At 34.9% G+C, this 23,823-nt stretch overlaps 1 protein-coding gene and 1 pseudogene across 1 annotated transcript in view; both read left to right on the top strand.

Moving 5' to 3' along the window:
* The window catches only part of LOC148950830 (putative gustatory receptor 28b), a 51,637-nt gene that overhangs the window by 8,233 nt on the left and 19,581 nt on the right, over positions 1 to 23,823 (top strand). Inside the window, exon 2 of the mRNA XM_089090031.1 lies at positions 6,607 to 6,765. Within this exon, the coding sequence (XP_088946157.1) occupies positions 6,607 to 6,765 (159 nt within the window). The remainder of the gene's footprint in view (positions 1 to 6,606; positions 6,766 to 23,823) is intronic.
* On the top strand, positions 7,283 to 8,009 carry LOC148950831 (uncharacterized; annotated as a pseudogene).

Genomic DNA, 23,823 nt, shown 5'->3' with positions numbered 1-23,823 from the left:
GAAGAAATGTGAAGCCGATGGAAAACAGCTCCCTTGTTTTGTCATCAAAAGGCCAACAGAAGTCCCTGTTATCTGTGCAATAGCGTTTACACACGTCACAGCCAACTTAACGAGCCATCAGCAAGTGATTTTGCTAGTTTCGGCCAGGATGGACTCCTACAATCTGAACTTTCCTCAAATACCTGTGATTAGCCAACCTGCTGAGTGTGATTCACATACTACAATTTTGATCTCCGACCCTCAACCTGAGCATGGTGACCCGCTAAAGCGAAAATAAATAATAGACTCAATTTCTGGTCAGCCGCTGGTGTCCAGAGTTCAAGCGACTAAAAAGTGGTGGACGGTAAATATAGAAAATTATGCAGCTGAAAATTTTTGCAAATCAGCAAAGGAAGCTCTACCTGGTTCTAGTGTAAAAGTTTTATCTAAAAAAGATACTGGTGTTATTCGAGAAGTCCCGTTTGATTTTGACCTTGACATTTTACGGAACGAGTTGGGTAAAATCGGGTCTAGTCGATTTGGAACAAGCAAATCGGTTAAGCTTGAATTTGCAGACTCGATTACTAAAGGATCATTTCTGCAAAACGATGTGAAGATTGGGTATGAAAACTTCCGTGTTTATGAGTTCAAGCAATTGCCAAAGTGTTGCTTCAAGTGTCGTTCCCCTGGACACTTGGAAAGTGCATGTACTAGTAGCACTCCCAAGTGTGCTCGTTGTGCTGGACCTCATTTATATACGAACAGTGATCGTTGTACGAAATCTCCGAAATGTGCCAATTGTGGAGGATCTCATCCTTCTTATAGCCTACAATGCCCTGTCATTAAGAAGATCACTGATAAGGTCTACTCTCAAAAATGGATCTAGACATAAGTATATTCTCATTTAATATTAATGGATCGAGAGGCAAGGACTTTTTTATTGATGATCTGTATGTTAATTACGACGTTGTTTGTCTCCAAGAACATTTACTGACTGCCTTTAGCGAAAATTTTCTGAGATGAAGCAGTGATAACGTTGTTTTTGTGCGTCCAGCTAAAATTACGAGTGGCCGCCCTTCTGGCGGCTTAGCATGTGTTTTTAAGAAAAATATTTCTGGTGCGAGTACTCTGCTTTTCCAATCAGATGACACTTTTCTTGCGGTGCGTCTTGGTAATGTGGTACAAATTAATGTGTATCTGACATGTAATGATCGTTCAATTCGTTCACTTCAGAATTTCTCTTGTGCTTGTAATGGTCTTAAAACTTTAGTTCAAAAGATATCGGATAACGGGTCGCATTTTGTTATTGCTGGTGATTTTAATACCGATCTGGTTTCTGATAATGTAAGGAATGGTCAGCTTTTTGATTCTCTCCCGGCTTATAAAATTGTTCGGAAGTCCCATGATTATACGTATATTCACCATTCAGGTAGTAAATCAGACATTGATCACGTTATTTGTTCTGCAGCTTGTCTGCTCGCCAGTTACGGTTCATTTTGACGAGAATGATCTTGATCACCTTCCGCTGTCTTTTTCTGTATCAAAGTCTGTTGTTTGTTCTGGGAGTATCTCTATGAGTCATGGGGTACGTTCTAAATGGTTTTATAAGCCTAATTGGAATGATGCGAATTTTTCTGTTTTTCTTATAACTTTGGCTTGACTTCTAAGTACGATTTATGTTCCTTATCAGCTTTTGTAGTGTAGTCGGAATTTTATTTATGCTAAATATGAAATAGACCGATATTATCATTCTATCTTCTCTGCTATGAAAGAAGCTGAAAAAATTTCTGTCCCAGTAAAGCGAATCCGAAAGAATACTCAAAAGCCTCTTTGGTCACTTGACCCTAACCTTAAGGTCTGTAAAAACAAAGCTAAATTTTGGCTAAAAATTTGGACAGACTGTGGTCGGCCTAGGTTCGGTAATGTTTTTCTTATTAAACAGAAAACTAATTTAGAATTTAAGAAGTATCTAAAAAGTGTCCGATACCGAGGGCTTGATTTTCCATCTTCGCCTAAAGATTGGAGGAAAGTAATTAATTCAAGTAAAACAGACGATTCTGATGTAAGTAGTATTGATATTCCACCAAGTTCTTGGCATGCATATTATTCGAAGATTTTCTCCGTTTTGAATTATTCTGTTCATAGAAAGTTTGGCGAAGCGTTTGTTAAAATTGTCCCTATATTTCTAAGTCAGCGTTTGGTTTTGCAAATATCGCGTTGTGAAGATTTGAATTCTTTGAATTATCTTAAGTTAAAATCTATTGATGGTGATTGTATCTTTAAAACACACCTAACTCTTCAGTCGGCGAAGCTTGTGTCACATCTTATACACTTGTTTCAGATGTACTTGGCATCGTCTGTCGTCCCGGAAAGCCTTTTGTGTGGCAGCGTGACTTCAATTTTAAAAAGAGGAAAACCGCCTACAGATTGCTCTTCTTACCGTCCAATTTCTGTTTCTTACAATATTAGCAAGGTCTTCGAGTATATTCTTTTACCTAATCTAACTCAAAATATTTCTTTCTTTGGTAAAAATCAACTTGGTTTCAGACCTGGTGTGGGGTTCCAACATGCTCATCGTGTCCTTTCTTCTATTCTACTTTCTAAGTCTTCTAAGGGTAAAGGCGTATATCTCTGTGCACTTGATCTTTCAACGGCTTTTGATTCTGTTGTTCATAGCCAGCTTTTCTTTTCTTTGGCTTCTTCTGGTGTTAATTTTTCTGTTATTTAACTTCTACGGTTTTGGTATTCTAATTCTTACCTCCGCCTGAAATCTTCTACAGAAACAACTATAAAAGTGCTTCGTGGTGTTAGGCAGGGAGGTGTTTTATCACCAACCCTGTTCAAAATTTGTGTTTCTACTGTTCTGGAAAAGATCTCAGGCACTTATTTTTCTGCTTCTACTGATGTTTCTTACATTGCCTATGCTGATGACATTCTGTTGATTAATCGTACTAAGTCTGCTCTTTCTGCGATGGTTTCCTTAATTTCTCAGTCTTTCCAAAATATTGGTCTATCCCTGAATCTTTACATGTGTGAATTCTTATCTTATAATCTGTCTTCGTCTACTCCTCTGGTATGTAATGAATTTTCTGTACTTTCTGTTTCTTCCTTTCGGTGGCTTGGTATTACTGTTTCTAATTCTCTAGCTCTCTTTTGTAAACAGATTGTTGCTGACTTAGTAATAAAAATTCAGTTCAGTTACTCAAAAATTGTAGCAAACCATGGAAAACATAACAGAAGAGCTCTTTGGCGCTTAGTCTCAACATTTTCTGATCATTCTTTGCTTTATTTTTCGGGTGTTCATTCTGTTATTAAACTAAAGGATTTAAAAAAGATTAAAATTACTTATATCAAATTTTTTAAGTTTCTTCTTTCTCTGCCGCCTTGGACTAGAAATCGGTATGTAGTTAAAAAATTTTATGTTACGGATGAAACTCAAAAGCTTGGTGACCTACATAAAAAGCTTTTTGCAGATGCATTTTGTTAATTTGGCTCTGACACGGTCTTTACAGTTCTTTTCGTAGTTTAATTTAATTGCTAGTGTTTGTTGAGTTTTTTTTTTCTCTCTTTTTTATTATTATGTACTCCACTTGTACTACTTTTTGTTAGTTGTGGGTAATAAATGATTGATTGATTAATTGATATATACATATACATATATATACGTATATGTATATATATATATATATATATATATATATATATATATATATATATATATATATATATATATATATATATATATATATATATATATATATATATATATATATATATATATATATATATATATATGTATATATATATATATATATATATATATCTATATATATATATATATATATATATATATATATATATATATATATATATATATATATATATATATATTTATACATATATATATATATATATATATATATATATATATATTATTTATATATATATATATATATATATATATATATATATATATATATATATATATATATATATATATATATATATATATATATATATATATATATAGTATATAGAGGGGTCCCCACAAAAAAAAAATCAAAATGGGGGCCCGTCCTTAGTCGATCCGGCCCTGCGTATAGGAATTCTGTCAAATCCCCACAGTGTAAAGTTTTTACTGGAAAATTAATCCTTCCCCCCGGAAATCTTCCTCCCCAAGGAACATTTTCACAATAGAAATCCACCCCAAACACAAAATACCCCCCCCCCCAAAAAAAAAAAATGTCTGTATACTTCCCAATAACGCATACTATACGTGAACAATGGGCAGTTGCCCTCTAATCTTCTTGTCACTTAAAAAAGGCGCTATAACTTTTAATTTTCGTTTAAATGCGCCATCTCCTGGTCTTCTAGGACCATTATTTCAATACGATCACCCCTGGGGAAAAAAACAACAAAAAACAAAAAACACGCCTCCATGATCTGTCTTCTGGTAAAAAATGCAAAATTCCACTTTTTCAAGGAGGCAAACTTGTGCCTCTATAAAGAGGCGACCCACTATCAAGGAGGCACACTTGTGCCTCTATAAAGAGGCGACCCACCACAATGTTAAGCGATTTCAGGTCCTAGAGGTCGCAGAGAGACGACGGTAATCGCATTTTGTAGCCCAAGCTCAAACTAAGAAACTTGCAAAATTTCATCCTCCTCTGACTTTATCTTCATGGGGTAAACTGGGCCGGAAGTTTCGACCCTCCCACCACAGCCCCCCTTTAACGTTGTCCGATTGGGCTGAAATTTAGAGGTTAAGGTTTCCTAGGGCCCGGGAGCTTATCCTCAAAATTTCAGCTCAATCCAATCACTCCTTCCCTGTTTTCAAAAAACCAAATATAGCCACTTAAAAGTCATTTCTTTTTTTTTCTTATCCACACCTACGGGCCACAGTTGGCAACTGATCCGGGTGACTGTGGACTCATTCGAAGCAGAATTGGACCTGTTAGGGCCTTTTGATATTTTCAGACCGAAAAAATTATCCCCCGAATTTACATTTACGAAAAACCTCGTTTTCCTATAAGAGCCCATGTTAATTTTTCCCACCACAACCCCCCTTTAACGTTGTCTGATCGGGCTGAAATTTAAAGGATAAGCTTTCCTGGGGCCTGGGAGCTTATCCTCGAAATTTCAGCTCAATCTGATCACTCCTTCCCTGTTTTCCAAAAACCAAATATCAAGTTTTGTGGGAATTTGCTTGCGTCAAAAATAAATTCCATTTACTAAAAAACAATTAGAATTGTGTCTCTTTAATCCAGCGGTTGATATTCCAGACTGTCAGGCGGAAAACCCGGGTTCGATTCACCGTAAGAGCAAATTTTTTATATACTGAATTTAAACTTTAAAAAAGAAACTCAGTTTCTTTTTTAAATTATTTGAAAAAAATTACGTTTCCTAAAGAGTTAAAGAGGCTGATTTACAAGGTCGACCCTTAAAGCGTACAGGGATTAGGAGGCACAGTTGGGGGCTGTTAAAGAGGCTAAGTCACAAGTTCGAACCTTAAAACGTACAGGGATTAGGAGGCACCCTGTACGACGTGATTTGAGTATTCAGGAATTAAAAGCCTTAACACAAGAATGTTCAAGAGCGGGGGCTTGGGGGTGGCAGCCCCCCAACTTTAACTCCTGACACGATCAGCTAACAGTTAGTCAAGCAATAATAAGTAATAAACTGTACAAAAACGTGCAGAAATTATTTGAAAAAAACTACGTTTTCTAAAGAGTTAAAGAGGCTGAGTTACAAGGTCGAACCTTAAAACGTACAGGGATTAGGAGGCACAGTTGGGGGGCTGCCGCCCCCAAACCCCGCTTTCGCAGCCTTTAAATAAAAAAAAGTTTTTTAAACTGAAAGTAAGGAGCGACATTAAATCTTAAAACGAACAGAAATTATTCCGTATATGAAAGGGGCTGTGCCCTCCTCAACGCCTCGCTAATTACGCTAATGTTTTTATTGTTTAAAAAAAAGAGTTGTGAGAAAGTCAAACTTTAGCGAAAAGAGCGAGGCTTTGAGGAGGGCACAGCCCCTTTCATATATGGAATAATTTCTGTTCGTTTTAAGATTTAATGTCGCTCCTTACTTTCAGTTTAAAAAACTTTTTTTTATTTAAAGGCTGCGAAAGCGGGGGTTTGGGGGCGGCAGCCCCCCAACTGTGCCTCCTAATCCCTGTACGTTTTAAGGTTCGACCTTGTAACTCAGCCTCTTTAACTCTTTAGAAAACGTAGTTTTTTTCAAATAATTGTGTATAGGAGCTTGAAACTTCTACAGTAGGATTCTCGGGTACGCTAAATCTGATGGTGTGATTCTCATCAAGATTTCTTGAGTTTTAGGGAGTGTTTCCCTACTATTTCAAAAGTCAGGCAAATTTTTTCAGGCTCTTAACTTTTGAGGGGTAACATTAAACTTGACGAATCCTGTATATTTGGAATCAGCATAATAGGCTACTTCTTCTGATGTATCTATTGATATCAAATTTCCGTTTTTAGAATTTCGGTTACTATTGAGCCGAGTCACTTCTTACTTACAGTTCGTTACCATGAACTGTTTGAAACGTCGTGAGAGTACATTGTTTCTTTAATGCATTCACTTATAAATAGAGAAGAAACTAGAATATTTTTATAGGCTCGAGAACCTCTTCGCATAATACATGAACTGGACTTAACAAGGTACGACAGTGCAGTCCAAATGCAGCTTTTGATGTTTTGTAATCAGATTTCAAGCAGGCAGCTACATCCTACAGCAGCTGGTTTTTTTAACCTAAGTAAGCAAATGGTCTGCACGGTAAGATCAATCAGCATTATAGTTCTTTTATACTGATTATTGTTTTTGTTGTTTGTTTTTGTGCTTTTACTGGTTTGAATTAATATATTCATATTATTCACTATATTAATATATTCATTATATATTCATATATATTAATATATTATATTATATTCATTAATATAATATACACAGAGATCATTCAGCTCAGTTGTTGCTTATGCAAATCGTGCTGAATATACATCTTCTCTGTGCAACTTTTTTGTATGCTATTTTTCTACATGCCTTCAGTTTTACTGTTAGACTCTTATAGCACGGTTTTGATATCATTTTATCATCATGATCAACTTTATCATTTGATCATTTGAATCAACTTTACCCATTGCTAAAATCTGATCACCTCCCTCTGATGATATTCCTGCCGTTCCAAATTGGATATAACTGCTCCGAGGAACTTTGACGGAAGAGCACCTTAGGAAATAATTATCTATATCAGAAGAAGTTCCTAAAGTTTCATTTAACTTACCAACCTATCCCAATGGAAGTTAAAAGTTCTGATGAAGCTGATGCAATGGATATTTGTAAAATGTTGTAAATGGATTATTTTCAAGCAATCCAAAATTTTATGACAACGATGAGGCAGCTCTGGACTTTTTTCGTCATCATGACATTCTTCCAAAAAATTTAGTTTGTCGCTGGAATACATCTTGTCGTTTTTATAAAAGTAAAAATACATGGCGTTGTCCTAAGTAGCGTTGGGTTGTTCGACACAAATGGAGAACAAAAAAATTGTGTGGTTTTTCGAGAAGTGAAAGAAAAGGCGCTTTTGTTGGAGCATTTAAAGATTCAGTCTTGGAAATTCTTAGTCTTTTGTAATCATGTTATAAACCAAAAGTGGGACCAAACTCAATTAATTAATTGCGGATTTTATTGTTTTTTCTATATGAAATTGTGTGGCTTACTAAACATGAACCAATTTAAGATAACAGTGAAGATGTAGAAGATAACGGTGAAGATGTTGAAGTAATTATACATTTGTAGTTCTTCGAAGGAATGAAAATATTAGTATTCGAAGCCGTCGGTGGCTTTTTGCTGGCATTGAACGTACAAACAAAAGAAAATACATTGTCGCTTTAAATGAAGGCTAAGAAAGAGATACGAAGACGTTACTAAAAGTTCTGCAAAAGAATGTAAAACCAGGATCTGTTATTTATAGTAATTCAGGAAATGATCTTAACTTGTCAGTGATGAAGCAAAGAATATAATATAAATATAATAATATAATATCCAAAAACTATCTGTCCAGGAAAGGAACGGTTTGACCGGGAACAAATTGCAAGAGAAAAGATTCTTTGACAACCCGACCCAAAAAATGTGCTGATTCCAAATATGCGAAGTTGGCTCATCTATCTGTTTCACAAATATGTTTTTTTAGAATGAGGTTAATTTTTAGGAGGTGAATTTCGTGTTTCATATACAGGCGTACAACAACAAAATGGATGTCTAGAATAGTGTAATAGGTCTTGGTGATTATAAAAATCACTTTTATTTTAACACAAAATTAAAACTTGGGTTTTCTGAGGTTGAGGTTGATTTTAAGAAGGTGAAATTCGTGCTTCCATGTAAAGGCGTACTACAACAAAATTTATGTCTAGAATAGGGTATTGGATAACGGTGGTTATGAAAATCACCTTTATATGACCTTAAAACTAAAAAGATACTTGTGCATTATATCCTTCACACGAAGGAAGTCAAGTTTGGTTAATGCTAATGAAATAAAATATGATGCAAATATAATAGTTTAGAAACAAATTTGGGCTATATATTTGTACATTACGGGGGATGGAGGGTAAAGCATAGTATATATTAAATTCGTAACCTAACCTAACTTAGGTACCTTTTTTCCCCCTAAACCCCCAAAAACAATAGTTTAAACATTGTAAACGGAATGACAAACCACTATTTGCGATCCATTTATTCATTGCAAATACCCCTTTGACTGGTTTCCTGAAGTATTTTCCTAAACACTCTATAGCGGTGTGTAGGATATAAGGCACAAGTACCACTAAAAATTGGGTTTTTTGAGCCTGAGGTTTATTTTGAGAAGATGAATTCTTTTTTACATATAAAGGCGTACAGCAACAAAACTGATGTCTAGGATAGGGCACTAGATCACGGTGATTATGAAGGTCACCTTTATTTGAACGTCAGATTAAAACTTTCATTTAAATATTCCATCAGTGTTAAACCACGCTGAATAAGAAAGAAAGCGGTCTTAAAATGTAGAATGACAATTATGATCCATTTCGATGGTTTAACTAACGATAAAAACATTCTTGACTTTTTCAGTTATATAATATACAAATGTGATAAAAAAATTCAAATATCAATATTCATAGATCTTCATTATCTTCCAGATCATCAGCTCCGAGAAACTCAGTTGTAACCACAGTTTATATAATTATCCAGTATGATCTTTCCCTATCTCATCCATTATAAAAACCCGGACCAAGGTGCGAGTGTTCCAGAGAACGTTTTTGCAGATAGAAACATAAGCGGAATCAGATCTTTTCACGGGTAGACAAGTCAGACTGTGATCTAATCGGAAACAAGTGGAAACCCGCTATTACGAATAATGCAGAAAACCCGCTAATGCAGAAAGAAGTGGGAGGAGCTTTTTGTTCGCACCGAGAACGAAGACCAGAAATGATCTGCGATAAGCTTACTGGATAATTATATGAACTGTGGTTGTAACACAGTTAGCACAACTTGTTCCCTTGCAAGGTCCACAGGCCCAGGTGCATTTCACGCCATTTCTGTTGCACGTGAATCGCATATTTGAGCAGTCGGTTTTGCAGTTACATTGAAAAACTGCAAGGAGAGAGTTGGGAGCAGCTGGGAGTTTACCAAAAATAGGGCAATATAGTCCATTATGAATTACCCAATCGAACTGGATAGGGTCGAGATTACATCCCAGGGTTTTCCATGATCTAACTTGCAAATAAAATCGAAATGAGTGGAAGCTGCAAGCATCACTGGTGGGAGAAAGAACTTTAGACTCAACATACGAAGCAGATGCTGTAACTTTCTCTATGAATTTGAGATGACGCAACTGATTGAGGGTTGAAATTGAGCCTGGGTACTTATATAAAAGCATCATTGCTTTCTCCCCAGCTGCTAAAATCTCGTGCTTGGTGGATAGTGGGTCCGTAAAAATTTTAGCGGATTCGTAAAACTCATGTTTTTTTTATCAGAAGCTGTAGTCTAGCTGACTTCCCAATGCCATAGATACGAGAAATTGAATTGCGCCCAAGGAAGGCTTGGACATACAGGATTGTGCTAAATATACGGGACCCAAGTTTGAGTTTCGTTTCATTTATATCCCAAATTCTATTTTTTGAGATTACAGCTCGAGGCTCAGAGTAAAATTAGATTGCTCGGCTACCTGTCTGTACGTGATAACACAGGAGTATAAGCAGATGTCTGTCGTTTCCAACCAGGACAGTAGGCATAAAAGAAGCAGATCGAACTGCAGTTAGAACAATGAGAAAATGAGCGTCACCTTCTGCCTGGTATAGCTGACACCCAGCTTTGGTCAGGTATTCACTGGTCATGGTTATGATTGCTTGCTTATTCTTAAAGTTACTTAGGAACACTTCTTTCTTTGTAGAACAGACCACATTCCTGTTAAAATTGATCTGCAGATACGATCTTGACCCTTTCCGTCTCAAATGGGTGATGTCTTTGATTGAAGGTGCTTGGTTGTATCCCCCGAAAACCACCGACGTCCTTTGCAACCCGTGTTTCTGTGCAACGTAGTCAACGTACTTCTGGAAGACACTATCATAAGTTGAGTTATTTTCCTAAGGGATTCGCTGAAGCAGTGCCCCACTATCAGCAACTCTATTCTTGTCACTGAAATCTTTGACGAAGTCTTCATGTTTTGGCTGCTTCTCCGCAACTAGAAGCCATATCGCATCGCTGAGGGCAGGCTTGTCAGGTAATCGTGGTGGTTCGTTTGCTTCAAAAGGAGACGGAGGTGGCGAGCACAATTCATAGTCAAAGTATGACTCCAAATTATTGTCGCTATTTCCAGCAATTGTCACCAGCCGCTGAAATATAAATACCCATTCCCCAGCCATTTAAACATTTGCCTCTCAATTACTTGGACTATTTGTCTTGGCTTTTCTCTATCTACAATTAGCCATGTCTTGATGCAACCTATACAACCTACTGCAAAATACTTGATAAAATAATAAAAAAAACTTGGACTATCTGTCTTGGCTTTTCTCTGTCTACAATTAGTCATGTCTTGATGCAACCTATACAACCTACTGCAAAATACTTGATAACTTCAATTCAAAATCGACGGACTCGATCAACGATCTCGATCAAATACTTGATTAACGGCACCTGACTGTCCATTAATAACTGGTGCACCTTTATTAGCAAATGATACAGCCACTGACTTTTCCTTGAATGTGTACGTGTTGACGTTTTCCCCCTGTCATGCTATCCATGATTTCTTGTCCGATGGATCTAGCTTTGTCGATGTTTACCATGATCTAGTACCCATTCTAGACATCAATTTTGTTGTTGTACGCATCTATATATAAAAATGACTGGATGGTAGTTCTCATACTACATTTTAAGACCGGTTTCTTTCAGATTAAGCGTGGTTTAATACTAATGAAACTTTTAAATGAAAGTTTTAATTTGACGTTCAAATAAAGGAGACTTTCATAGTCACCGTGATCTAGTACCCTATTCTAGAGATAAATTTTGTTGATGTACGCCTTTATATGGAAGCACGAATTTCACCTTCTTAAAATCAAACTCAAACTCAAAATACCTAATTTTTGATTTTACGTTCAAATAAAAGTGATTTTCATAATCACCGTGACCTATTACACTATTCTAGACATCAATTTTGTTGTTGTACGCCTATATATGAAACACAAAATTCACCCCTTCAAAATCAACCTCAACCTAAGAAAAAACCATATTTATGAAACAGATAGATGAGCCAACTTTGCATATTTGGAATCAGCACATTTTTTTTTGAGTCGATTAGTCAAAGAATCTTTAACTTGCAATTTGTTCCCGGTTAGGCCCTTTTTTTCACACACAGGTCCTAAACTATATTGCGCTCTTTCAAAGATTAAATAAAAAAAACAAGTTTTTTAAACTGAAAGTAAGGAGCGACATTAAAACTTAAAACGAACAGAAATTATTCCGTATATGAAGGGGGCTGTCCCCTCCTCAACGCCTCGCTCTTTACGCTAAAGTTTTTTTATTGTTTAGAAAAATAGAGTTGTGAGAAAGTCAAACATTAGCGTAAAGAGCGAGGCGTTGAGGAGGGGACAGCCCCTTCATATACGGAATAATTTCTGTTCGTTTTAAGTTTTAATGTCGCTCCTTACTTTCAGTTTAAAAAACTTGTTTTTTTTATTTAATTTTTGAACGTTTTTGAATTAATGCAGGTTTTGATTTTGGCTCACCGTACATGAATAATTAAAACAAATTTTGCATATTATATTTGGTTAAACGGCTTTCTCGAAACTTGTTTAATTTTATTTACGAACGTTTTTATTAGTAATAAATATACGTAACTTAGAATTAACTTACGTAACGAACTTCTATATTCATAAGATTTTAACACGTATATTAGGGGGTTCGCCCCCTAGTCAATACCCTGCTCTTTAAACAATAGTTCGAATTTTTTTCCAGTTCTTTAAAAATGACCTCTTAATCACAATCAGTTGATCAGTTGAAAAACTTGTTTTTTTTTATTTAATTCCTGATCTTTTTCTTTAATAATGCTGGGAAATCCGGCGCCCCCTTCATAGCAATGTCCCTTCCCCCATGAAAACTTCCTTCATGGAAAGATCCTTCCATATAGCCCCCGACCCTCTCCTTCCCCCACCTACCAGAAAAAATCTCCTCTGAAAAAGTCTGTATACGTCCCAATAACCAATACTATATGTTAACATTGAGTAAAGTTCATAACTTTCAGCCCTCCCCCTGGGGACTTTGGGGGATCAAGTCATTCTGAAGGACATTTTTATCATATTTTAGACCATGTTGAGCAAAATGGCTATCTTAAAATTTTGATCGAGTGACTTTGGGAAACAAATGAGCGCGGGAGGGGGTCTAGTTGCCCTTCATTTTTTTTTGTCACTTAAAAAGGGCAATATAACTTTTAATTTCCTCTCCAATGTTCCCTCCTACGATATTCAAGGACCCCGGGGTCTAAACCACAACTCCTGGGTAAAAAAAAAAAAAAAAACAAACAAACAAATAAACACGCATCCGTGATCTTTCTTGTGGCAAAAAAATGGAAGATTCCACATTTTTGTAGATATGAGCTTGAAACCTGTACAGTAGGGCTTTCTGATATGTTGAATATGATGGTGTGGTTTTCATTAAGGTACTATTACTTTTAGGGGGTTTTCCCTCCTTTTTTCAAAAATCAGCCAAATTTTCTCAGGCACGTAACTTTTAATGCGTAAGATGAAACTAATGAAACTTATAAATTTGAAATCAGCATAAAAATCTGATTCTTTTGATGTATCTATTGGTATCAAAATCCCGTTTTTTAGAGTTTCGGTTACCATTGAGCCGGGTCGCTCCTTACTTACAGTTCGTTACCACGAACTGTTTGATACCATAAGGCAGGAAATAAGTCCGGATAATTTGCAATATCATATTTAAAGATTTCTGTTTTTTTCATCATAGTACAATAAAAAGGAACTTCTTCATCATTTTTTGATTAAACAGCAAATATCAACTCTTTTGAAAGAAGGCTGCAGAAAGAAGGCTGCAGTGACAGCAGTCAATGGACAAAATGTCTCCGTCATTCTGAAGCATTCAATGAAAATCTAGATTTATATTTATTCAGAAAACATATTGATTAAAATATTGAAGAAGGATAGATCTATGCGTACCCTTTTATCCCAAGAATCTCCTTCTCACAAACGTCGTCGCCTGTAGATGTAACTTTTCTTATGTTTTGAATCGCTTCTCAAAACATTTTTGAGATTTTTCCACTGTAATTAGCTGAGCTGTAGACTCTGAGTCTACTGCTCAATAGGAGCCTCCCCAAGGCCACTCAATGTGTCCCCAGGTGGTGGATAGGAGAAGGCCCAAAAGATATATAGAGTACCTCCATAGGAGGTGCTGATCATGGTAGACCTTCTCCCTTGGGGACCATAATGAAAACTGGGGCACCCTCGCCCTGGGGCAATAATTACAGACGGAGGAGGAAGAAGGTCCATCAAATGTTACACTCGGCAGGGCCTACCGGTGTATGCGCACGTCCCGTGAGTTACAAATCTTTTCCCAGTAATGGGTTAAATTGCATGGTGACGCAGAACACCATGGTGGGAGGATCCTCTATAGAAGGACAACATCAGCAGGGCATAAAATCCAGCTCTGTGGACAGCAGCCTCTACAAAAGGCTGCATTGACCCTGTCAGGGTACCTGCAAGACTGGTGACCCTGCGGTCAGCTCTATCCTCACTTGAGGATTGGCTTTCGTCGAGAAAATTATAGCCTTTTAAACGACACAGCATTCACACGGGATTCTGATTATCAATCAATAAATCAATTAATCAATCAATTTATTTAATCAATAAACTTAACAAAATACACTTCAATATAAACTCCCCTGTAAGGCTCTATGGCCAGGAAAAAAACAGGGGAGAAACAAAAATGAAACGAATACATCAAAAACAAAAACATTTTCAACATCATACATTCACACCTTTAAGAGACTCAACACAAGAGAAAAAAAAGAAAAAAGAAAAAAAAATAAACAAAAAAAATAAACAAAAAAATAAAATCATAAAATACAATGATCCACATAAAAAAAAAGAAGAGATAAAAAAAAATCAAAAAATTAAAAACTAAACAGGGGACTACCAAGGAATCAATTTATTCCGCGTGGACTACCCTATGATCAATCAATCAATCAATTTATTCAACCAATAAATTTACGACAAAAACACTTTAATATAGAACCCCCCGTAAGGTTCTATGGCCAGGAAAAAACACAGGGGAAAAACAGAAATGGCATAAATACAAAAAAAAAAAAAAAAAAAATTCAATATAATGCATTTCAACCTTTCAAAGACTCAACACTCACACAAAACAAAACAAAGAAAAAAAGCAATAATTAAAAGACCCAAACAAAAAGAGATTTTTATGAGACCCCCCCCCCCACCCCCAACCAAAAAAAAGATGTAGGACAATCCAATAAATTAAACCAAATTCCAAAAATATATTTGAAACCAAGCCACAAAAAATATTAGACAGACTCAATACCCCTCACAACAAACGGTTCCAACCAAGGCTAGGGTCACCCCCCCCCCCAAAAAAAATAATAATAAAATTAAAAGAAAAATAAATTTAAACATGAAAAATCAAGACATTAAAAAAAAAATTTAATTCTTTTGAAACTACCAAACGAGTGACATTCCTGAGCTGACTCAGGTAGACTATTCCAAACGGTATGACAAGCAGTTAATGGATTGAAGTCAGACCTCACAGATGGAGTAAATAAAATATTAATATTCCTTGAATTACGAAGATGATGCGAAGACCTATCAGTGACGAAAGAAGGAGTAGTTTGAAGTACTGTGGGAACATCACCATGAATTTGATGAAAAGTGAAAGACGCGCACGAAAGAATGTAGAGAGCCTACAGATCAAGTAATGGTCTAGTTGGGTTGGATGTAGAACAATTTGTTTCCTGTATAAGCCTTCTTGCCTTATCATATAACTTAGAAAGTGGTTTCAAAAAAGAAGGGAAAGTTGACATCCATATTGTAGGGCAATAAGAGACGTAGGAACTAAGCAATGGAACAGAATTTTAAAACTGATCCAGGAAAAATGTGTTTTAGCTTCCTCAAAATTCCAAGACTCCTTGAGATCTTCATATTAATTAGTCCAGTCTGATGCTTAAATGAAAGGTTTTCAATGTGCTTAAACGATAGGTTTTCAAATGCGACTTCAATGTGAAGTCGGCCTACCTGCCTTTACTGCTCAGCACTGAACAGTGCACGTTAACGCACAGGCCTTAAAACTGCCAATTTTACACTAAAATAGTCCTTCGAAATATGATAATCCAATCAAATACTGTCAATAATAATCCGAAAAATCCAAGATATCAGCTATCTATACAATAAACAGCAGTAGTGTGCTATCAATTGACACAGAACCTACAGGAAAACCTACAAGAATATGGTCAAAAGTGTAATAGATTGAAAACCTACATGAAAATATACATTGGAATTGCGCAAGAAAAACCCATGGTTGTGTCATTAAACTCACAAAAGAATATTTTAAAAGTTGGCACACTATAATGCATGTTATGAAACTAAAGACAAGGTTTTTTAAACTTGGCACGGTATAATGTGGTCATACATGTTTTGAGAGTAGGGTCGTAATAATATAATGTGGTCAAACAGGTTTTTTTCTGTTTTTGTTGTCAATTGCACAATGAATGTACGTCATGAGTTCACGTGTACATTCTAAAAAAAAAAGCTTTTTGAATGGCCAAAGCGTTTAGAATTACACAAATCCTTGTCTTAATCATCAACCTTTTGTTTTCATAACTCAGATAAGACACGTTTAAACTCTGTCTTAAAAAGGGACTCTCCTTAATTATAAACACAAGTGGTTTTTAAGCTGGAGAAAATATTTTCTGATAATTGAGAAAAAGGGGCATTTTTTTTATGAACGAAATAGCTACCGTGCCCAGCCCCCCGCGATCAGAAATTAAATTATAAGAAAAAGTTTCTTCAACCGAAAGTAAGGAGCAACATCAAAATTTAAAAAACGGACAGAAAATAGTGGCTGTTTCCAACATATTTAGGATTCATTAAAGTTAGTGTTTGCCAGTCAAAAGTTAAGTGTTTTGAGAAAATTGTCTGATTATTGAAAAATGAAGAAAAACACCTTCCAATAGTCGACAGGACTGGGATTGTTTTGAGAGGGGAATTTTCCATAGAAGAGGTTGAAGTGATTTTTAGGCGAAAACAACTTCAACTGTGCCTAGCCCTCCATGATCATAAATTCAGGTATAAAAAAAAAAGTTTCGTAATATGAAATCGAGGAAAAACGGCAAAACTTAAACATGGACAGAAAATAGAGGCTGTTTTCCAACACATTTTAGAATTAACAGATTTTCGTGTTTGCCAGACAAAAGATACTTGTTTTGAGAATATTTTGTGTTTATCGAAAAAATGAAGAAAAACACCTTCCAATAGTCGCCAGAAATGGGATTGTCTTGAGGGGGGGATTTTCCATAGACGAGGTGGAGGGTATTTTTACATGAAAACGACTTCAACCGTGCCCAGCCCCCCCCGCGATCAGAAATTAAATTATAAAAAAAACTTTCTTCAACTGAAAGTAAGAAGAAACATCAAAACTTAAAAACGGACAGAAAATAGAGGCTGTTTCCAAAAGATTTAGGATTCATTAACTTTAGTGTTGCCAGTCAAAAGCTATGGGTTTGAGAAAATTGTCTGATTATCAAAAATGAAGAAACACCTTCCAAAAGTCGATGGTTCTAATTCAATAATTTTTTTTTCATAGAACAAACTAATTTTTTTTAAACTTCGAAATTATTCAACTTTATTTATTTTTTATCTTTTTCTTTTGTACATATCTTAAAATGACAAAATATGTTTTTTGAAATCACCTCTTGCATACACAATATAGGAATTAATAAAAAAAAATATAATTTCAATACTACATGTACGTTCAAGAGATACAGAGAGTTCTATGACTTGTCCCTTTAATGAATACTAAGTGTTTTATTAATCCTCCCCGAAATAAATTACTATGGTTCTAGGAGTCGTGCTCCTTATCCATAAGACCACTCGACCTTGAGCGAAGGTATAAAAGTTTGATGATGTATTTCTCTTCTTAACAAGTACATTAATACCATCCAAGATGATAGGACTCTATGACACAGAATTTATCGGTTTGAAAAAATCATCCTTTGGTGTTATATTTGAATGTGCATTTTTATTATTGTCAATGGAACTTGAAGAAATTGACTGTTATCATTGGATAGTGAACTACAACATGTATGAGTATGATAAAAGCTTGTGGAGTACTACATTACATCGTATAAACAGACTTGGATTCGACGATAGAGTGATTACACCAGTCAATAACAGTAGTCAGGAACTGAGAAATGTCCAGGAGGAAGTCAGTGAAATTCGCAGCTTTTTCGGGGTTGAAGCACTCTATGTAAAGGGTAATGTACCGACAGATAACGTTTTAATTCAAAAGTGTGACCCTAGGATTCCACTTTTCAATCTAGAAGTATTTAAGTGTCCTAAATTTGAAGGGGTTTATCATCGTCCTGAAGACGAGGTCAGGTTCTTCGCACACTGGATACCTACGGTCATACCTGATCATGATAAATGCAGTAGAAAGGGAAAAAACTATTCTACATTATTAGACCTTCGTGTCTGGATGTTTCAGTGTGGAAGCGTTTATGACTATGTGTCATAATATAATGTCTTTCTAATATTCTACATTACATTATTTAATTAAACACATGTTATACATTACATTGTTATGTATTCATTATTTTTAGACTAAGCTAGCATATCAACAGTTTAGAATGTATATTAAAACATCAGAGATTTGAGAAAAGGAATTTGCAGACATCTATTGTCAGACACTTGAGGTAACATTGACAAAATCTAGGTATCAGAATGAATAAATTCTTTATCAACATCCGTTGTTGGATTTGTCATTATGTCATTATGAAAAAATTGTAAGTAGGTAAGTAAGTACGTAACAAACTGTTTCGTGAATTCACCTCTTGGATACACAAAGAAGACATTTCATTCAAGAAAATATGAAAATATTTGTAAATAAGTAACACACTCTTTCTTGAAGTCACCCCTTGGATACACAATACAGATACTTTATTCAAGAAACTATGAAAAAATCGCAAGTAAGTAACAAACTCTTTCTTGAATTCCCCATTTGGATGCACAATACAGAAATTTAATTCAAGAAATTATGAAAAAAAAATGTAAGTAAGTAAGTAACAAACTCTATGCTTCTTCTGCATCTATTGTCGGATATGTTGAATAAAATATGCAAAGTCGACATAGCTTTATTTCATTTTTAAGGTTAATTTAGACGAGGTAACGTGCGCGCACGTAACCTCGTTATATTATTATTACGTTACATTATATTATTACGACCATACTCTCAAAACATGTATGACCACATTATACCGTGCCAAGTTTAAAAAACCTTGTCTTTAGTTTCATAACATGCATTATAGTGTGCCAACTTTTAAAATATTCACGCGTGAGTTTAATGACACAACCATGGGTTTTTCTTGCGCAATTCCAATGTATATTTTCATGTAGGTTTTCAATCTATTACACTTTTGACCATATTCTTGTAGGTTTTCCTGTAGGCTCTGTGTCAATTGATAGCATACTACTAACAGCTTATCCAAATGATTTATCGTGATGTACTCAATCGAAATTGCGCAATATAACAAAGCATAAAAGTTAATCTGATCGGCTTCAAAAACTAGTTCTTTCCAGTTCAGAGACTGAATTGATACTTCTTCTGGGCTTGGTCTGTTTTGGTGGGTGTTTTCGTGCTAATTTTTCGGAAAGCAAGTCGTCCGCGGTTGGGGTGGGGGAAGGATGTAAAAAAAAGATTTAAGGAAACTTTAACATCTTGAGAAGGTGTAAAGAGAGAGGCTTTGAATAGATTAGGATGGAGGAGGAGTGTGCGTAGCTGTGTGTGCCTTAGGCGGCTTAGAGCTACGGTGAGTTGTTAGTAGTAGTAGCAGTAGTAGTATTAGTAGTATTAGTTTCAAGGGTTGTAAGGTTTCAGATAGAATGAAAGCATAGCTTTTCGTAAATATACTAATTTTGACCATAGGTTTTGCCATTAGTGTGTTTTAAAACTTTGATAAAGAGGGATATGTACATGTTAGTTAAACAAACGTACTTTTTTTTCAAGATCTATAGTTCTATTATAGTTTTCGTGGGTTCTTGAAGGGGGGCATGGACCCCCCCCCCTGAAAATTTGCGACTATAAATTAATTATAAGGAAACCGAAGTAAAGAAAGCAGAATAGGCGAAAACCATGGAAAAAATGTTTGTTGCCCCAATGTTAGCTGCCTTCCAATATCTTAATAAGGAGAATATAAGTTTTATTTTATGACTGAATGACCCCTTTCGAGTTTCCGACAAACCTTTTTTCTATAGAACGTGGTTGGAGTAACAAAAAAATTAAATTCTTCATAGTAATGAATGGTAAGAAAATGAAGACTTTGGTCATCAACGAAACTGTAGAAGTTTTAGCTTTGATAGCGTTAAATCACAGAATCAACTTTTTATGGTGATCCTAAATATGTATTTGTTTATTAGTAGGTAGTGCAGTTATTAGTACACACGAAAGTTCGTATTATTATACAAAACACAAGGAAAACAACTTAATAAGGGGCAATTTTGGTAAAAAATATGCCGTCAATTTTTACTTGCATCGCAAAAGTACCAATAAGCTGATATATGAAGCCACATAATCAGAAAATATAATCAATAATATTTCCCCTGTACAGAACGCTGGGAATTTCTGTATTTTGTGTCTTATTACCATTTTTTTTCAGGAGTGATTGTATTTATCTAGTTGTTACTTTGAAAAAGGTTTAATTTTTTACTGTTATGAAGCATTAAGGTGTCAAATATATTGGTTTTTGGTATCCGAAATTAAATTAAAAATATTGAATTAAAAAGATTTATTTGATTTTCTTACACTTAATTTTAATGTTTTACTTTGAACAAACTACTGTGATAATACGTTACTTTTTATAAACACTGAGTCTAAAGGCATTAAATATTTTGTTGTTTGATAACCAAGTTCAAAGCTGTCGATATTGCTAAAAAATATCCGTCCAAAACTCTGGCATTGCTCAATAGATCTGAATGCTGGGGATTTATATCTTAGTTTGTGTAGGTAGGTTATTTTTTTTGCATTTTTTTGCAATTACTTACTTTCTTCATTTTTATATAATTTTACTTTAATTGACATACTTTTTCCATTTTCTTTGGAATTTTTTTTTGTTTCTAAGCTATATTAAATATGAAAACAAACAAGTTTTTTTTTCAACTCAAAGTAAGGAGCAACATTAAAACTTAAAAGGAACAGAAATTATTACATATATGAGGGAGGTTGCCCCCTCCTCAACACTTCGCTCTTCCCGCTAGAGTTTTTCGGCACTTGTAGAAAATTCACTTATTGTTCTAATTAGAAAACGCTTGTGTTACAGAATTGGGAAAAAATTTAAACTTTAGCGTAAAGAGTGAGGTGTTTAGGAGGGGAAAACCCCTCTTATACGTAATAATTTTAAGTTTTAATATTGCTCCTTACTTTCACTTGAAAAGACCGTGGTTTTTATTTAATTTCTGATCGTTTTTTAAATAACACCAGGATACCTGGTTCCGTCTCCAAGGAAAATGCCGTTTCCCACAGAAATATCCTCTCGACAATTCAATACTGGCAAAAATTTACCCCGGATGATTACCCTTAACATCTCCACGCGTAAAATTGAATCGGTAAAGAGAAAGCAAGACATATAAAGAAATTTCGTATGGGAATTCTGGAAAATTCACCCAGTGAAAATTTCCCCTGAGACTTCCCTCTCCATGGAAAATTCTCCCCATGGAAAATCCTCCAAGCAGAAAATTCGTCCTTCCCTCCCCACCCTAAAAATGTATGCATACTTCCCAATAAGATATACAATACGTAAACAGTAGGCAAATTTTATAGCTTAAAAACCTTTCCCCAGTAGTAATCAATGTTATACTTCTACTACTTTATGTTCCATCCTGTGTTATTTGCCCACTTTACGTTCCCTGGCACCTTTCCATGGCAGATTACCAGACTGAATATTGCTACTGTTGTCAATTGAATATGGAACTATACAAAATCTACCAGACAAGTTTCCGGGCCAACCAGACATGTTTCTGGGCCAAGCAGACAAGTTTCCAGGTCAACTATAAGTTTCTGGGCCTTTACGTTCCTTGGCACCTTTCCAGAGCATATACCTATGGATTTGGGGCCTTTACCTTCCTTCCTATGCTATAGAAAACCGGTGCGTCTTGTTTAGCTGCCAATATATATCAATTTTTTTTGTATATATTCATGTTTCAAATTAGGATTTTCTACAGTTTGAATACTTCATTCAATCTATCAGTATCAATGTTTTTGCAATCATTTACACATATATGGAATATTTTAAGCGACTTCTGGTGAGTAAAATTTTCTAATTATTATAATAAAAAGAAATCTATTTTTTTTTGTCTCGCCATTAAGTTAAGGAAGAATTTCCTTACTTACGCTTTTTTTACCGTGCTGTTAGCTCTTTTAAAAAGCTTCATTCTTTTAAATATTAAACAGTCCATTTATTTCAATTTTAGTAAACATTCAAAAAAAAGAGGGGTAGAATAGATGTCTCTTTTGAAAATACTAAAAAAAAAAAACTTAAGCGTATAGGGTGAGATATAGGTTAGAGGACGAACCCTTTATATACTAAATAATTTTTAGTTTAGGCTATGTCCCGGAGTCTTTTTCTTCCTTTTTTCTGTGATTTTAAGTATTTCGTAATTTAGGTATATAAGTTTTAAAAGCTTTGCATATAAAAAAAATATATAATTGTCAACTTTTTGTGTTTGATACTATGGAATTGAAGGTCCAATGCCCTCCGTCAATATTCTGAAGAAGTAAGAATTGAGCTAGCCAATTAAATTTTGTCATTTTTTTTTATTTCAAATTTTGGGGGTTTAGTACTGTGATATTCGTAATTTAGATATATAAGTTTTAATAGCTTTGCATATATAAAAAAATATATAATTGTCAACTTTTCGTGTTTGATACTATGGAATTGAAGGCCCAACGCCCTCCATTAATATTCTGAATAAGTGGGAATTGAGCTAGCTAATTAAATTGCATCATTTTTTCAACTTTTGGGGGTTTGATATTAAAGGGGTAGTACCCTCCCGTAAGCTAAATAGTTTGAAAACTGAAAATGATTTTTATATTTTAGAATGCCGTTGATCAATCATCGCAGCAAAAACGTGCAAAATTGAATGAAGCCCACGACAACGCTGAGACAGGAGTAATCAAGCCAAGTGCCAGCTCTACACAAACCTCTATGCAACCTGGTAGAAAATTCAAGAGGGAATGGATGCTCTCATATAATGCTTCAGTCTCATCTGATCAAGATCGGGAGGACAATCCTCTTCATGTTTTGCCAGGGACTTCAGATGTACAAGTGCAGTCAGAATTTGTAAATGTATATAATTTTTTTTTCTTTCCGTATTTTCAAAAATAAGGCAAATTTTCTCAAGCGCGTAACTTTTGATGAGTAAAACTTAAATTTGTTTCTAAACTATTCTATAATAATCCTATTTCATTTTCTTTCATTACCATTAACCAAATTAGCAGTATATGAAAGAGTTGTTATAACACAGAAGTAGTAAATAGCTTATCATACTTTTCTATAGATTTATAAAACCTTACCTGTAATTTTCTCTTTTAAGCAAGATGTTTTCTAATGCAAAAATCCATTATTTCATTAAACAAACTCTATATATAAACAAATCACTATTTCACAGTTGAACAACCGTTCTTAAACTGGGATGATTTTTTGCAGTTCACTTTGCGCATATTTAATCCTTTATCAAAATAAGCCATCGAGAAGCTTAAATATTGTTCTGACAGGTATAATTAGAGTCCTAATCGCTCGTTACAAAGTTTAAAATAACCGGATGTTTTTATCTTAGATAAAGAGAGAAATTTACACAGGAAAAAGGATTCTTAATAGTTTAATATAAGACAGCGCGATGATATCAATAACGATATTAGGACGAAACCGTTTTGAACATTTCGGTGAAACAGTTAGAGACATTTTAAAAGATGATTTTAGAATATGTTTTCGAAAAGGATTTGAGGCTGAAACTCTAGGGTCGTTATAATACACAAGTTCTATTTGAACAGTGTTGTAAAGTCCTCTATCCCCAA

This window comes from Artemia sp. Qi Xiang Cuo, chromosome 6, assembly GCF_049724085.1.
Source record: "Artemia sp. Qi Xiang Cuo chromosome 6, ASM4972408v1, whole genome shotgun sequence".
NCBI classification, from domain to species: Eukaryota; Metazoa; Arthropoda; class Branchiopoda; order Anostraca; family Artemiidae; genus Artemia; species Artemia sp. Qi Xiang Cuo.
Note: the sequence above shows the minus strand (reverse complement) of the source record. Positions and strands in the feature narration are given on the sequence as shown.